This window comes from Pleurodeles waltl, chromosome 2_2, assembly GCF_031143425.1.
Source record: "Pleurodeles waltl isolate 20211129_DDA chromosome 2_2, aPleWal1.hap1.20221129, whole genome shotgun sequence".
Taxonomy (NCBI): Eukaryota; Metazoa; Chordata; class Amphibia; order Caudata; family Salamandridae; genus Pleurodeles; species Pleurodeles waltl.
The window spans coordinates 1189185142-1189201218 of record NC_090439.1 but is presented as its reverse complement, the minus strand read 5'-3'; the positions used below and the strand labels follow the sequence as shown (position 1 = coordinate 1189201218).

At 44.8% G+C, this 16077-nt stretch overlaps 1 protein-coding gene across 1 annotated transcript in view; it reads right to left on the bottom strand.

Annotated features, from left to right (window-relative positions):
• Positions 1 to 16077, bottom strand: part of LOC138279265 (vomeronasal type-2 receptor 26-like) — a 129519-nt gene that overhangs the window by 33631 nt on the left and 79811 nt on the right. The window contains exon 5 of the mRNA XM_069219392.1: positions 15560 to 15807. Within this exon, the coding sequence (XP_069075493.1) occupies positions 15560 to 15807 (248 nt within the window). The remainder of the gene's footprint in view (positions 1 to 15559; positions 15808 to 16077) is intronic.

The window sequence follows — 16077 nt, the reverse complement described above, 5'->3', positions numbered from 1 at the left end:
CCTCGTGCCAAATCCAACCAGTACGAGTGGTAAAATTACAAATGTAAAACTCTGCTCCGCTGTAATCAGGCGTCGAAGCACACCCATGAGATGCTAGGTGTCTTGGGTGGGACCCCGATAAAGAAGCATGCCACCAACTAGGTTAGTGGGTGAGGGGTCTTTTTAGCATAACCTAAGGGCGTTTCTTTTCACAATTTGAATGTCTGGAAAATAACAGAAGGATGTGGACACATCAATATGATCTATTACAGAACTACCTGTTTTTGCAGGGGGGGCACCTGCGTTTTTGGTCCCGAGTGCGGCGGTCATCTAGGGAAACCTACCAAACCCAGGCATTGTTTAAAACTAGACAACCGGTGGAGTCCAGGGAGGTGTGGCTTGCACGGATCCCCCAAAATTTTCTTACCCAGAATGCCTTGCAAACCTTAAATTTAGCTTTAAAAAAATCATATTTTCCTCACTTTTCTTTGTAGGATCACCGCGCTGGCACAACTTTCCTACCACCCAGCGGGCAAACACAGTTTTGCGTGAAAAAGTATGCCACCGGCTAGCGCCATTCCAAGACGCTGGCAGATGTCATATTAATGGAATGACGGTAGCCAGCAGTAAGGCACAGCCAGCATCATGAAAAAGGATGCTAGCCGGGTGGGGGAGGCATAGGGGGAACAGGAGGTTGTGTGTCAAAGGATGACGCTAGTATGGTCAGAGGCATAAAAATGCCTATAACTAGACCAGCATCATTTTTTTTACATAAAACCCCCATAGACATGACTCCTGTCTTAGTAAAGACTGGAGTCATGCCCACCCCCACAATGGCCATGTAGGGTGCTAACCTGGGCCCCAGTGCTTATGCCCTTGCTTTTCCTAAATTTGTCACTACTTACTGGTAACCCAGTATTTCACCCACAATTGGCATACTGGGTCCCCCTTACAAGTCCCTAGTATATGGTACCTAGGTATCCAGGGCATTGGAGTTCTAGGGGATCCCAATGGACTACAGCATATCTTTTGTCACCCATAGGGAGCCCATGCAAAGGCTTCTGCAGGACTGCCATTGCAGCCTGCGTAAAAAGGTGCATGCACCCTTTCACTGCTATTTACACTCCACCAGGTCACTTATAAGTCACCCCTATAGCAGCCCTCCAGCCCTAAGGGCAGGGTGCAGAGTACCTGTGTGTGAGGGCACCCCTGCACTAGCAGAGGTGCCCCCACAACCTCCATGACCATTTTACCAGACTTGTGGGGATGCTATTTTATGCGTGTACTGGACATAAGTCACTACCTATGTCCAGCTACATAATGGTAACTCCGAACATAGACATGTTTGGTATCAAGTATGTTGGAATCATACCCCAAGGCTTTTGCAAGCATTCGTTGTATGATTCCATGCACTCTGGGGGCTTCTTACAGGACCCCCAGTATTGCCATTCCAGCCTTCTGAGGTTTTCCAGGCAGCCCCAGCTGCTGCCACCTCTCAGACAGGTTTCTGCCCTTCTGTTCCTTGAGAAACTCAAGCCCAGGAAGGCAGAACAAAGGATTTCCTTTGGGAGAGGGGTGTTACACCCTCTCCCTTTGGAAATAGGTGTTACAGGCTTGGGAGGGGTAGCCTTCCCAAGCCACTGGAAATGCTTTGAAGGGCACATCTGCTGCACTTCATGCATACTCCAGTCTACACCTGTTCAGAGATGCCCAGCCCCTGCTCTAGCACGAAACTGGACAAAGGAAATGGGAGTGACCACTCCCCTGTCCATCACCACCCATCACCACCCCAGGGGTGGTGCTCAGAGCTCCTCCAGAGTGTCCCTGGGTTTTGCCATCTTGGATTCCAAGTTGGTAGGGAAATGTGAGAGAAACTGAGTGGCCAGTGCCAGCAGATGATGTCAAAGCCCTCCCCTGATAGGTGCTTACCTGTTTAGCTGACCAATCCCCCTTTCAGGGCTATTTAGGGTATCTCCTTTGGGTGGTTCTGCAGTTTCGGATTGCAAGATTCCAGCACTAATCCTCTGCATCCTTTACTTCACCTTCTCATCGAAGAAACTGCATCTGGAACCTCCAGGAAATCTACAAACTGCAAAAAAAGAAGCAAAAACGACTTCTGCAACATGGTATCTTCAGCTCTTGCCAGCAACTGCAACTGTTTCCCGGTTGTACATCCTCAGAGAACAGCCTGCCTTCAGCCTGCATGACCGGCTGCGTGGATCCCCTCTCCTGATGAGTTGTGTTGGATCCTGCATCACGGAGGGTGCACTGAAGTGGTCCCGACGGTCCTGATGTCCTGCTGTCCAACTTTGGTGGAGGTAATAGGTTGCCTCCCCACACAAGACAGTACCCCGTGAACCGCATGGTTTGCAGTTGCCAAGGCTTGTTGGAATCCTTCCACAAAGTTCTTCATGCACCGTGCTGCTCAAGCCCCCAGCACTCTATCCTGCGACGCACAGCTTCCTGAGTGGTTCTCCAACAGCATGGGATCCTTTGTTGTAGTGTTGCGTGGGCCTCCTTTTACACCTTCTTTGTCCCCATGCTGTGGGACTCCTGTGCTCAGTGCCTGGTCCTCTGTGGCCTCTGTGAGTTGCTGAGAGCCCCCTCTGACTCCCACTCCTGGGTAGAGTCTACCAGGTCCCTCCTGGTCCCGGATAGTGCCATTTTCCACTAACCGCAAGCTTTGCGCGTGCCAAGGCTTGTTGGCAGTATCCAGCAACACAAACCAGACTGCAATCTTCCATCCAGCATGGGACATCACCTGCACCAACCATGATCCCGCATCCGTCTTCGTGGGTGCCTTACTGACTGTTGTTCTTTAATGGTGGTTCTTCTTTTGCACCTTCATCTGGGTTAGCAGGGGCTCCTGTTTTCCCTGGACCCTTCTGTGCTTCTTGTACTTGGTCCCCTTCTTCCACAGGTCTTCAGGTCCAGGAATCCACTGTTGGTGTCTTGCAGTCTCTTCTTTCTCGTGTTCTTGTGTCTTCTAGGAAAGTTAATGTGATTTACTCCTGCTTTCCTGGGTTCTGGGGTGGGTTCTATTACTTACCTTTGGTGTTTTCGAATACTCCCAGTGCCCCTCTACACACTACACTTGTCTAGGTGGGAAACCGATATTCGCATTCCACTTTCCTAGTATATGGTTTGTGTTTCCACAAGCCCATTTCTAACTATTGTGATTTTCACTATTTGCACTGTTTTCTCACAGTTTGTATGCCTATTACTGCATACTAGTGTATATAATTTGTGTATTACTACCTCCTAAGGGAGATTAGTCTACATGGTATTTTTGGCATTTGTGTCACCAAAATAAAGTACCTTTATTTTTGTAACACTGAGTATTTTCTCTCATGTGTGTAAGTACTGTGTGACTACAGTGATATTGCAAGAGTTTTGCATGTCTCCTAGATAAACCTTGGCTGCTCATCCACAGCTCCTCTAGACACCCTAGCTGCTAGACACTGCCTACATTTCACTAATAAGGGATAACTGGACCTGGTATAAGGTGTAAGTACCTTAGGTACCCACTACAAACCAGGCCAGCCTCCTACAGAGACACATTATGATGTCTAGGATAGCTAGTGGATGGTTTGTGGTAGGGTGAGTGCACAAGAAACATCAGGGACTCTAATAAGTTTGAAGAGTTTGTGCCATTATTTCTCAAGCAATGTCATCTGCAGGACATGTTGAGCCCACATACATTGACCAGTATGACTCTCCATAACCATGAGTAGTTCATGAACTACCTTTCACCCTTCCTACTTAAATGTATGCTGGGAAAGGCTGCCAGACATGGTCTTTTGTTTGGGCAACAGCCAATGTCTTAAAGATAACAACTGATGCCATTGATAATGAGAGAACTGAGTATCCTCCCCATGGACAGTGTCAATTGCCCAAACAATTCTCCCCCCCTTCTTCTTCCTCCCTGCCTTTCCCACTCCATCCAGTCCCATGCTACTGACATTTTGTCCTTTTTTCAATGTACTCAGCACTCTGAGAGTGGAATGGGGAGGTGTTTTGAGTGTCACTCACCATTTATCAATCTAAGCAAGATCCGCTCTGCGGTGCTTGTAGGCGGCTGGCCTGGCTTATAGTGAGTACCTTGTGGTACTTACACTCTGTGCCAGGTCCAGTTTTCCCTTATTAGTAGAATAGAGGTGTTTCTAGCAGCTTAGGCTGATAGAGGTAGCTATAGCAGAGCAGCTTAGGCTGAACTAGGAGACATGCAAAGCTCCTACTATACCACTTATATCATATAGCACAATATCACAAGAAAACACAATACCCAGACTTACTAAAAATAAAGGTACTTTATTTTAGTGACAATATGGCAAAAGTATCTCAGAGAATACCCTCAATTAGGAGGTAAGTAATATACACAAGTTATATGTACACAAACCCAAAACAGGTAAGTAACAGTAAGAAAAGTAGTGCAAACAATGTAGAATCACAATAGGATGCAATAGGCAAACATAGGTCTAGGGGCAACACAAACCATATACTCCAAAAGTGGAATGCGAATCACAAATGGACCCCAGACCTATGGGAGCTTGTAGAGGGTCGCTGGGACTGTAAGAAAACAGTAAGGGTGTCCACAATACCCCACCCCAAGACCCTGAAAAGTAGGAGTAAAGTTACCCTACTACCCCAGAAAGACACAATAGTCGTGATAGGGGATTCTGCAAGAACCACAAGCAACAGCAAAACACTGAAGACGGATTCCTGGACCTGAAGACCTGTAAAGGAAGGGGACCAAGTCTAAGAGTCGCAATAGTGTCCGGGGGGGCAGGAGCCCAGGAAACCCCAGATGAAGGTGCAAGAAGGCTGCCTCCGGATGGAAGAAGCCAATGATTCTGCAACAACAAAAAGGGCTAGGAACTTCTCCTTTGGATGGAAGATGTCCCATGATGTGCTGGAGGTTGCAGAAGTGTTTCCAGGCAGAAATACCGCAATCAAGCCTTGCTAGCTGCAAGAGTCGTGGTTGAGGTTTTTGGGTGCTGCTGGGGCCCAGGAGGGACCAGGATGTCGCCACTTGGAGGAGGAGACAGAGGGGGCGCTCAGCAACCCAGAGAGGCCCCTGCAGAAGCGGGCATCACCCGCAGAAGTACCGGCGCAGGCACTTGGAAGACCTGAGGACAGCAGTTGTCTCAGAGTCACAAAGGAGGGTCCCACGACGTTGGAGTACAACTCAGCAAGTTGGGCAATGCAGGACGGAGTGCTGGGGACCCTGGCTAGGCTGTGCACAAAGGAATCCTTGGAAAAGTGCACAGAAGCCGGAGCAGCTGCAGATCACGTAGTAAACAGTTTTGGCATCTAGCGTGGGGAGGCAAGGACTTACCTCCACCAAACTTGGACTGAAGGACCACTGGACTGTGGGGGTCACTTGGATCTAGCTCCTGTGTTCCAGGGATCACGCTCGTCAGGATGAGAGGGGACCCAGAGGACCGGTGCTGAAGAAGTTTGGTGCCTGCGTTAGCAGGGGGAAGACTCCGTCAACCCACAGGAGATTTCTTCGGGACTTCCATGCAGGGTGAAGGCAAACAGCCCTCAGAGCATGCACCACCAGGTAGAAGTCGAGAAAGCTGGAAGGATTAGACGCTACAATGTTGCTGGTAGTCATCTTGCTACTTTGTTGTGGTTTTGCAGGCGTCCTGGAGCAGTCAGCAGTTGATCCTTGGCAGAAGTAGAAGAGGGAAGTGCAGAGGAACTCTGGTGAGCTCTTGCATTCCTTATCTGAAGAATACCCCAGAGGAGAGACCCTAAATAGCCAGAAGAGGAGGTTTGGCTACCAAGAAAGGAGGTTTGGCTACCAAGAGAGGTAAGAACCTATCAGAGGGGGTCTCTGATGTCACCTGCTGGCACTGGCCACACAGAGCAGTCCATTGTGCCTCCAACACCTCTGAATCGAAGATGGCAGAGGTCTGGGGCACACTGGAGGAGCTCTGGGCACCAGTCTGGGAGGTGCAGGTCAGGGGAGTGGTCACTCCCCTTTCCTTTGTCCAGTTTCGTGCCAGAGCAGGGCTGGGGGATCCCTGAACCGGTGTAGACTGGCTTATGCAGAGATGGGCACCATCTGTGCCCATCAAAGCATTTCCAGAGGCTGGGGGAGGCTACTCCTCCCCAGCCCTTCAAACCTATTTCTAAAGGGAGAGGGTGCAACACCCTCTCTCAGAGGAAATCCTTTGTTCTGCCTTCCTGGGACTGGGCTGCCCAGAGCCAAGGGGGGCAGAAACGTGTCTGTGGGGTTGGCAGCAGCAGCAGCTGCAGTGGAAACCCCGGAAAGGCAGTTTGGCAGTGCCCGGGGTCCATGCTGGAGCCCCGGGGATGCATGGGATTGGCACCTTAATACCATATTTGGCACGGGGGGACAATTCCATGATCTTAGACATGTTACATGGCCATATTCGGAGATACCATTGTGAAGCTACATATAGGTACTGACCTATATGTAGTGCACACGTGTAATGGTGTCCCCGCACTCACAAAGTCCGGGAAAATTGCCCTGAACAATGTGGGGGCACCTTGGCTAGTGCCAGGGTCCCTTCACACTTAGTAACTTTGCACCTAACCTTCACCAAGTGAGGGTTAGACATATAGGTGACTTATACCTTACTTAAGTGCAGTGTAAAATGGCTGTGAAATAACGTGGACGTTATTTCACTCAGGCTGCAGTGGCAGGCCTGTGTAAGAATTGTCTGAGCTCCCTATGGGTGGCAAAAGAAATGCTGCAGCCCATAGGGATCTCCTAGAATCCCAATACCCTGGGTACCTAGGTACCATATACTAGGGAATTATAAGGATGTTCCAGTGTGCCAATCGGAATTGGTAAAAATGGTCACTAGCCTGCAGTGACAATTTTAAAGACAGAGAGAGCATAAGCACTGAGGTTCTGGTTAGCAGAGCCTCAGTGACACAGTTAGGCACGAAACAGGGAACACATTCAGGCCACAACCTATGAGCACTGGGGCCCTGGCTAGCAGGGTCCCAGTAAGACATATAAAACACACTAACAAATAGGGTTTCCACTATAAGCACTGAGGCCCTAGCTAGCAGGATTCCAGTGAGACAGTAAAAACACCCTGGCATATACTCACAAACAGGCCAAAAGTGCGGGTAACAAGGCTAGAAAGAGGCTACCTTCCTACATAGAGCACCTCTGATGGCACGCAAACAGCTCATACATCACAGGCAAGGCTTATGAGTGGTCCATGAGCTGAATGTGGTCCTTTCCCTGATAGACAAGGTGCTTTGTGTGTGCTGCTCAGTGCGCGCTCTCTGGCACAATACCATCCATTTCCTGCACAATAGGTGCTCGGTGCACTTATCAATAAGGATGCAATTGTTCTTTTTCAAGACTTTCCTCCTCACTACATGCTGCATTTATTTCTTCATTTGCTAGCGGCTTATTACTTTTCAAAACTTGCTTTTTCAGTAGGAATACTGGACCAATAATGCAGGTTTTGCACCAATGTCAAATGTTGATTGTCTTGTTTCAGTCAGGCACATATTTTAAATGTTTTTAACTGTTTCATTACTGGCTTGTCTTGCTTCTTCGCAGCGGCTCGTCCACTGAGGTGGAGATGCATCGCCCCACCTGCTGCAAGCATGTAAACACTGATTAATAAATGGATATTACAGTTTTATTATTCTGTGTGCCGCTGGCCACGATTGCAGAAGTGTGATGGTGGGGGCGGGGCAGATTCCTGCGCACTGCAGGATGACATCTGCAGGTGCTCAGTGCACATCTCAGATCTGCCGGCTGCCTTAGGCCAGCCTAACTGACATGCGCACTTCAGAGAAAGCAATCACTGTAAAACAGCCGGGAGATTGCAGACACAGGTCCCCAGACTGAAAATGAGCTCCGGGTTAGCCTGCTCCATCCAATCCTGGAGCTGCTTTCATGCTGAAAACAGGATTGGCTGCATTGGCATGCACAAAGTTAACCACCTTTCTTCCTCTTCCTGCTAATCTTCCAGAAGAGGAGCACTGGCCAGCTGCATCTCGGTGAGTTTTATTGCACCGTGTCCCACCAATGTTTAAAGTAGCTAGCCATCCCTGATTCATTGTCTCCATTATGTATCTAGCTAAACTGAGAAAACTTAAAATGGCTACAGCACCATCAACCAAATCTATTTATTAGAACTTGACAGATTATGCTAGTAACAACTTTTCACAATGGGAACAATACGCCAACTAAGCAAGAAGGGCTCTCATCAGCTCATCTCCAACACCAACCCTTCTGCTAGCCACAAAATTGGTACTAGTTAAGTGGTGGTACTGTCAAACGATTAAAGAAAGATCCATCCTCACCAGAAAAATAGCTTTACCAAATTCTGTGGAACTACTTCTACAACAAATACAACCAATGCATCTATGTTTAGAGGAAACAAATAAGAGATTACAAACTTTAGATGACAAGTGGGTACATGTACAAACAAGCACTGGCAAAACAAAGAGGTCTGTCACTGGCCCACAGCCTTTTGGCTTGCCAATTGTTGCAAAACATTTTTGTTGGGTTAGCTGGTGGGCCATCATCAATCTAAAAAAAATGGCTTACGGCAAGAGTGTTCATCTGCAGAAATCACATATTACTATAGAAACCCCTAGCACTGAAGAGAAAAACTTTGTATGTCGCTATACTCCTTGTGAATGGGCAGCATGCCATAACTCGCAACAAAGTAAGCCAATGGCTGAAGGGGACTGCCTCATTGTGCCATGATGCATGCCGGATGCGTGGAAGATACATGTAAAAGACACATTAACAGACTTATGGAGGATGTATGTCAGAAAAGCTCTATATTTAATTATGTATACACATAATTTTAGCAAAATCAAAAGGTCTTGGATAACACCAGACCTAAAAAAGGCAATTGATCTACCGCTGGCTGCCAGTCTCTTTGCTAATGTATTCTTTGCAATGTCTTTGTAAAACTTCATTACAAATAGATAAGAAGATAGGTAAAAAGAAGGATTGCAAAGAGAGATAGTATTGGATTGATAGATAGATAGATAGATAGATAGATAGATAGATAGATAGATACAGTGATAGACAGATAGATTGATAGAGGGTTAGATAGAGGGTTAGATAGAGGGATAGATAGAGGGATAGATAGAGGGATAGATAGAGGGATAGATAGATAGATCGAGGGATAGATCGAGGGATAGACAGAGGGGTAATTAGATAGACAGTCGGATAGATAGATAGAGTGATAGACAGATAGATAGATAGAGGGTTAGATAGAGGGTTAGATAGAGGGATAGATAGAGGGATAGATAGAGGGATAGACAGAGGGGTAGATAGATAGATCGAGGGATTGATCGAGGGATAGACAGAGGGGTAATTAGACAGATAGATAGATAGATAGATAGATAGATAGATAGATAGATAGATAGATAGATAGATAGATAGATAGATAGATAGATAGATAGATAGATAGATAGATAGATAGAACAGGGTATTTGAAGGGTAATTAGACAGATAGATAGATAGATAGATAGATAGATAGATAGATAGATAGATAGATAGATAGATAGATAGATAGATAGATAGATAGATAGAACAGGGTATTTGAATTAGCAGCAGGTCTAAAGTTAATAACTTAAAAGTTAATTGTCTTTATAGTCACCACATACAGGAGCACTAGAAGAATTTAGAAAGTTATACAAGCAGGACACATAACCTAAATTGATTTACAAACAACAACATACAAGAGCACTGAAAACAAACGAAAAAGTCATATGAGCGGGACATACAAACTAAACTGGTTTACAAATAACTATATTTCTCAATTGAAATACATACCAGCACAACATACAGGAGTGCAGTTAGAAATGCATTTAATTGCACACATATTAAAAAAACAAATTAATGGGAGCAATCAGATGAAAAGGCCACTCCAAACAGAAATGTACAATACCATCAGCAGGAGGTGATACAACTGGATTGTGCCTTGTAAGAGCTGGTAAGAAGAGTCCTGCCATTTCATCAGACTCTCAACACAAAGGCAACACCAAAGTAATAAAGAAGTAAAAATAAAAACACACTGACACTGAAGAGAACTAACCAGTGTGCTGATATGCTGCTTGTGCAAGAGCAAAATGTTCTTACTCAAAGTAAAGTTATCCAGGGTCTGAAGTAGGCCGGCCTCCAGCCCCATGGTGTAGTGGAAGGAAGCAACATTTGAATGATACACCAAAGGGCCAGTGGATGAAGACAGCTTGCTGAAAACCCCTTTAAATAAATATATTACACATATATTTTTGTGCAGACCTAAAAAGAGACTCGCAAGTGGAACATAGTGTTTCAGACCTAAAAGATGCTGGAATCACTCTTCTATCTGTTCACTTTGTGATCACATCCCTTTAAAACACATGGAAGGCTTAGAACGCTGAAACAGGTGAGCCAATCTCAGAGCTCATGGATTAAAGGAGAGAGGTAAGGGCAGTGACCCTATTGTGATCTTTCACTCTTCCATGAAGTTTAGGACATGACCAATGTTTCCATTATCAACATCCAAAGAGCTCATAGCCTGGGACTGGGACCTGTGTCTGTTTCACACAGTAAACCAAGAAGAGTTATAATTGTTTTTTGCAAAACACGGATTTACATAAGGTAATTTCTGCAGCTACAATAAGAAAACAGGTATCTTAGTCAGTAAATATTTTTTTTTTGCATGCAAGACTTCCCATAATCAGCCCTTTGTGCAACTATTCAAAATCTAATGCAATACTGTGGCACTCGTTAATATCACCTTATGACAAAATATATCTTGTATCAATTATTAACTTTGACTATGCCAGCATTGAAAAAGACCTCCACAGAATCACAAAATAATTTAATAATGACATCAAAGAAATCGTTAACATTTAAATATTTCACTCTGAAACTTTATTTTATATTAGGAATCTCTATTATTCAATATTTTGTCACAAAAATTATTCCAAACTCAAATATTTATTGCAATTATATCCCAAATTCCATCGAATATTGTGAGTCATCTTGACATAAAAGTTGTGTTCTTCCCACAATTTGTCTTTTCACTCTAAACTTATAAATCCCTTCGAGTCACTTTAGTCCATCCTCTCCCAGCTTACTTCATGGTGATGTTGAATTTCCATTGATTAGATTATTGGTTCGTCTCTTCCATGTCACAATTACAGTCACAATAGTTAGTCCATCCTTTCCATAACGTCCTCACAGCCAACACATGTTTCGTCAAATGACTTCATCAGGGCTGAGATTTTAGTCGCTTTCCTCAATTACAAAGGACCATCTGTAATTCATAGCGAAAGTAGTTCTCACTCACCATTAACCAATCCATAATTAAAATTCCTCCTACATATAAAAAAATTCACTGAAACCTGAAAAACCAAACCACACTCAGTATCTACTGCCACATGATTATACCACAACCCAAGAGTGATAAGACGTTAGTATCTCAGTATATCAATTTTAAATTAAATACACCGATGTACCCGTGTCATTAATTAAAGCTTGTCTCAGTCCAACTCACCTATTTTGTGAATAACAACTCCAAAACCCAAATGCAGAAACGGAACTACACCAATGTGTTAGTCTTGTGCACAGAAACAGCCACTTTTACTGACATACAACGCGCACCATCTCCATAAGCCCCACCATTGCAAAACAGGTGGATTGATAAATAAGTAAAAAGTAACGAGTACCAGTAATTCATAGCAAAAGTAGTTTGTGAATACCGACACTTCCAAGGCAATTGCCTGCTGATCAAAGAATTGTAGATGGTACAACAAATTTAGAATAAATATCGATAACGGAGTCACGAATACACTGTAAACAAAACTCTGTGCAATTTTTCGGCGTATGCCGTATTCTGTCGCTATTCCCTTCATAAGTTAATCTTTACCTTAGAGCCGTGACATTCCGGTGTCTGAAAATATCACCCGTTTTGGCGACCGGTAAAACTTTCTCCAAACGGACGCGAGTACACGATCGGCGCCGCGTCCGTAAGCCCCCTTGTTGGACCTGGCTTTTTGACAGGGTCATCCCCAAACTTTTTGCCTCCTTCCTCCTATTTTTTCTGGCCTGTTGTTGTTGGCTTTTGACCTCTGGGCACTTTACCACTGCTAACCAGTGCTAAAGTGCATATGCTCTCTGTGTAAATTGTACTATTGATTGGTTTATCCATGATTGACTGTTTAATTTACTTGTAAGTCCCTAGTAGAGTGCACTACATGTGCCTAGGGCATGTAGATTAAAGGCTACTAGTGGGCCTGCAGCACTGGTTGTGCCACCCACTTCAGTAGCCCCTTAACCTTGTCTCAGGCCTGCCATTGCAAGGCCTGTGTGTGCAGTTTCACTGCCACTTCGACTTGGCATTTAAAGGTACTTGCCAAGCCTAGAACTCCCCTTTTTCTATACATAAGTCACCCCTAATGAGTGCCCTAGGTAACCCCTAGAGCCGGGTGCTGTGTGGGTAAAAGGCAGGACATGTACTTGTGTGGTTATATGTCCTGGTAGTGTAAAACTCCTAAATTCGTTTTCACACTACTGTGAGGCCTGCTCCCTTCATAGGCTAACATTGGGGCTGCCCTCATACATTGTTGAAGTGGCAGCTGCTGATCTGAAAGGAGCAGGAAGGTCATATTTAGTATGGCCAGAATGGTAATATAAAGTCCTGCTGACTGGTGAAGTCGGATTTAATATTACTATTCTAGAAATGCCACTTTTAGAAAGTGAGCATTTCTTTGCACTAAAATCTTGTTGTGCCTTTCAATCCACGTCTGGCTAGGTTTAGTTGACAGCTCCTTGTGCATTCACTCAGACACACCCCAAACACAGGGTACTCAGCCTCACTTGCATACATCTGCATTTTGAATGGGTCTTCCTGGGCTGGGAGGGTGGAGGGCCTGCCCTCACACAAAGGACTGCCACACCCCCTACTGGGACTCTGGCAGACAGGATTGAACTGAAAGGGGGCTTGGTGCATTTCTTAGACACTCTTTGAAGTCACCCCCACTTCAAAGGCACAACTTAGTATAAAACAGGGCCTCTGCCCTACCTCATCAGACACTTGCTGGAGAAGAAACCTGAACCAGAAACGACATCCTGCCAAGAAGAACTGCCTGGCTGCTCAAAGGACTCACCTGTCTGCTTTTCTACAAAGGACTGCTGCCTTGCTGTTGGCCTGCTGCCTTGCTGAACTCTTGTCTGGCTGTAAAAGTGCTCTCCAAGGGCTTGGATAGAGCTTGCCACCTGTTCCCTGAAGTCTCAGGACCAAAAAGACTTCTCTCTTCCACTTGGACGCTCCGTGCGGCGAAAATTTCGACGCACAGCTTGTTCCGCGGCAAGAAAAACGCCGCACACTGATGCTGAACGACGCGACGCCTTCGGGACGACCGAAACTTTGACGCACGGCCTTGCAAGGACAACGCCACCCGACTTCCCCGGAGAAATCAACGCGACGCCTGCCGTGAGATCAAAACTTTGACGCACGGCCTCGCAAGGACAACGCCGCCCGACTTCCAAGGAGAAATCGATGCGACGCCTGCCGTGAGATCAAAACTTTGACGCACGGCCTCGCAAGGACAACGCCGCCCGACTCCCCAGGAGAAATCAACGCAACGCCTGCCGTGAGATCGAAACTTCGACGCGCAGCCCCGCAGAACGACGCGCAGCCGGAAAACAAGCAGGAAAATCCACGCACAGACCCGGGACATCTGGTACTCCCCGCGATCCACAGAAAGAGACTGTCCGCACGCCGGAAAACGACGCACGACTCCCCGCGTGGAAAATAACGACGCAAGTCCGTGTGTGCTGAGGAGAAATCGACGCACACACCAGTTTTCCACGTATCTCTTCTCCCGTGGCCCTCTGAGGAGATTTTCCACCAGAAACCAGGTACTTTGTGTTTGAAAGAGACTTTGTTTGCTTTCTAAAGACTTAAGACACTTTATATCACTTTTCAGTGATATCTTTACAAATTCATATTGCAACTTTGATCGTTTTGACCCAGATAAATATTATATATTTTTCTAAACACTGTGTGGTGTATTTTTGTGGTGTTATATTATGGTATTGTATGATTTATTGCACAAATGCTTTACACATTGCCTTCTAAGTTAAGCCTGACTGCTCGTGCCAAGCTACCAGAGGGTGGGCACAGGCTGATTTTGGATTATGTGTGACTTACCCTGACTAGAGTGAGGGTTCTTGCTTGGACAGAGGGCAACCTGACTGCCAACCAAAAACCCCATTTCTAACACCCCTATTTCAACAAAGTGAAACAGAACAATAGAGAAAGGACTACTCCGTCTAGTCCTTAATAGAAATAAAGATAGGACTCCAAAATATAGTCTCATTTGATACTGCTCGATCAGTACCAAACTCTGGGATTACGCGTGTTAGTAAAAGTGTTATAGCGTAACATGTATCACAATATATCACCCCAAAGTGCATGTTAAAAACAGAAATATAGAAGAAAATTTAATACTGTCAGAAAGCTGAAAAGAGTTTGTGAATAAGCAGAGGGCAGATAACATCTATTAAAATATAGACAGAAGAAGGAAAAATTAAAAAAGAAGAAACCCATTTCAAAAGTCCATTGCCCTAGCTGATTATAGATGGAATCGTGACAGGAGTGCACTCCCAGAATTATCTCGGTTTTCTTACCACAGAACGTATAGATAGAAAGTCTCAGTCTATTTGATGGAATTGATATCGAAAGTCCTATTTTGAAATTACAACATGTACAATAATACCTAATGAACAAAATATTTAGTGCCAAAATACTAAAGTAAACAGTATTAACAAAAAATACATAGCATTCAGTAATATTATGATGCACAATTGTGTTAAATACATATGAAATGACATTCGTGTATTTATTCAAATAGGCAAGAACATCTCTAATTCCCTCCATTCTTTAGTTTTGAACTATTCCGCCAGAAAATATTCCAATTCCCGGTCTGTGTTTAATCTATCTTCCACCACCCTAAGGCGCATTATCCACATTGCCTCTTTTCTCCTGAGTGCCAATGCCCTATTGCCCCCCCTCGGGTCTTTCAGTATCTGTTCACAACCAAAGAACTCAAATATGCACCATGTATTTTGAAACTCGCAACTCATCATATGTGCCACCAAAGGATATCTAACATCCTGGTGTGCCAACGCTCTCGCATGTTCTCCAATTCTCATTCTAAGGGTCCGAATTGTGCTCCCTACATAAAATTGTTCACACCTACATAGAACTAAATAGACCACATAAGATGTGTTACAATTAATGCTCGACCTGATCGTGAATGTCTGACCCAACTTATTAGAGAAGTCTTTTTTCCCATGGCAAGCCCATTTACAGAGTCCACAATGACCACACTTAAAGAAGCCTATTTGCTGAGCTGATAACCAGTACCTCTTTGGTGTAGTTTTAGGAAAACTGAGTCTGAGAATATCTTTCAAAGATCGCCCCTTCTGATATGTGAATGTTGGCTTATGTGTCACAAATTCCCTCACTATTTCATCCTGGTGTAAAACATGCCAAAGTTTGGAAACAAATTTCCTCAATATATGAGTAGTATCAGTGAAGTCAGTTATTAATCTCACCTTCGCCTCAATTTCATCTTGCTTCTGAGTAGAGTTATACCTAGATTGAAGTGTGACCTGCCTAGGCACACGTCTTACCCTATCTTGAGCCTTCTTAATGACCGATTTCTGGTAGGCTCTTACCTCAAATCGTTTACCCATCTCCTTAATACATTCCTCAAATTCCACATCCTTACTACAATTCCTACGTTCTCTTATCATCTCCCCATATGGAATCGATTCCACTTGGTGTTTAGGGTGTGCACTCCCTGCATGCAATACAGAATTGCACACTGTAGACTTACGGAATAATCTGCTCTGTATTTGACCATCCTCTATAAATAGCTCAACATCCAAAAATTCTATCTGTTTTGCACTGTAATTATATGTGAACTTTACATTCATATTATTGGAATTCAAGAATTCCCAAAATTCCATCTACTGATTGACTCTGCCTGTCCAAATCATTAGACAATTGTCAATGTAACGCCGCCAATAAAATATGTAAGTTTGCCAAGGAGAAGCACCAGGACACCAGA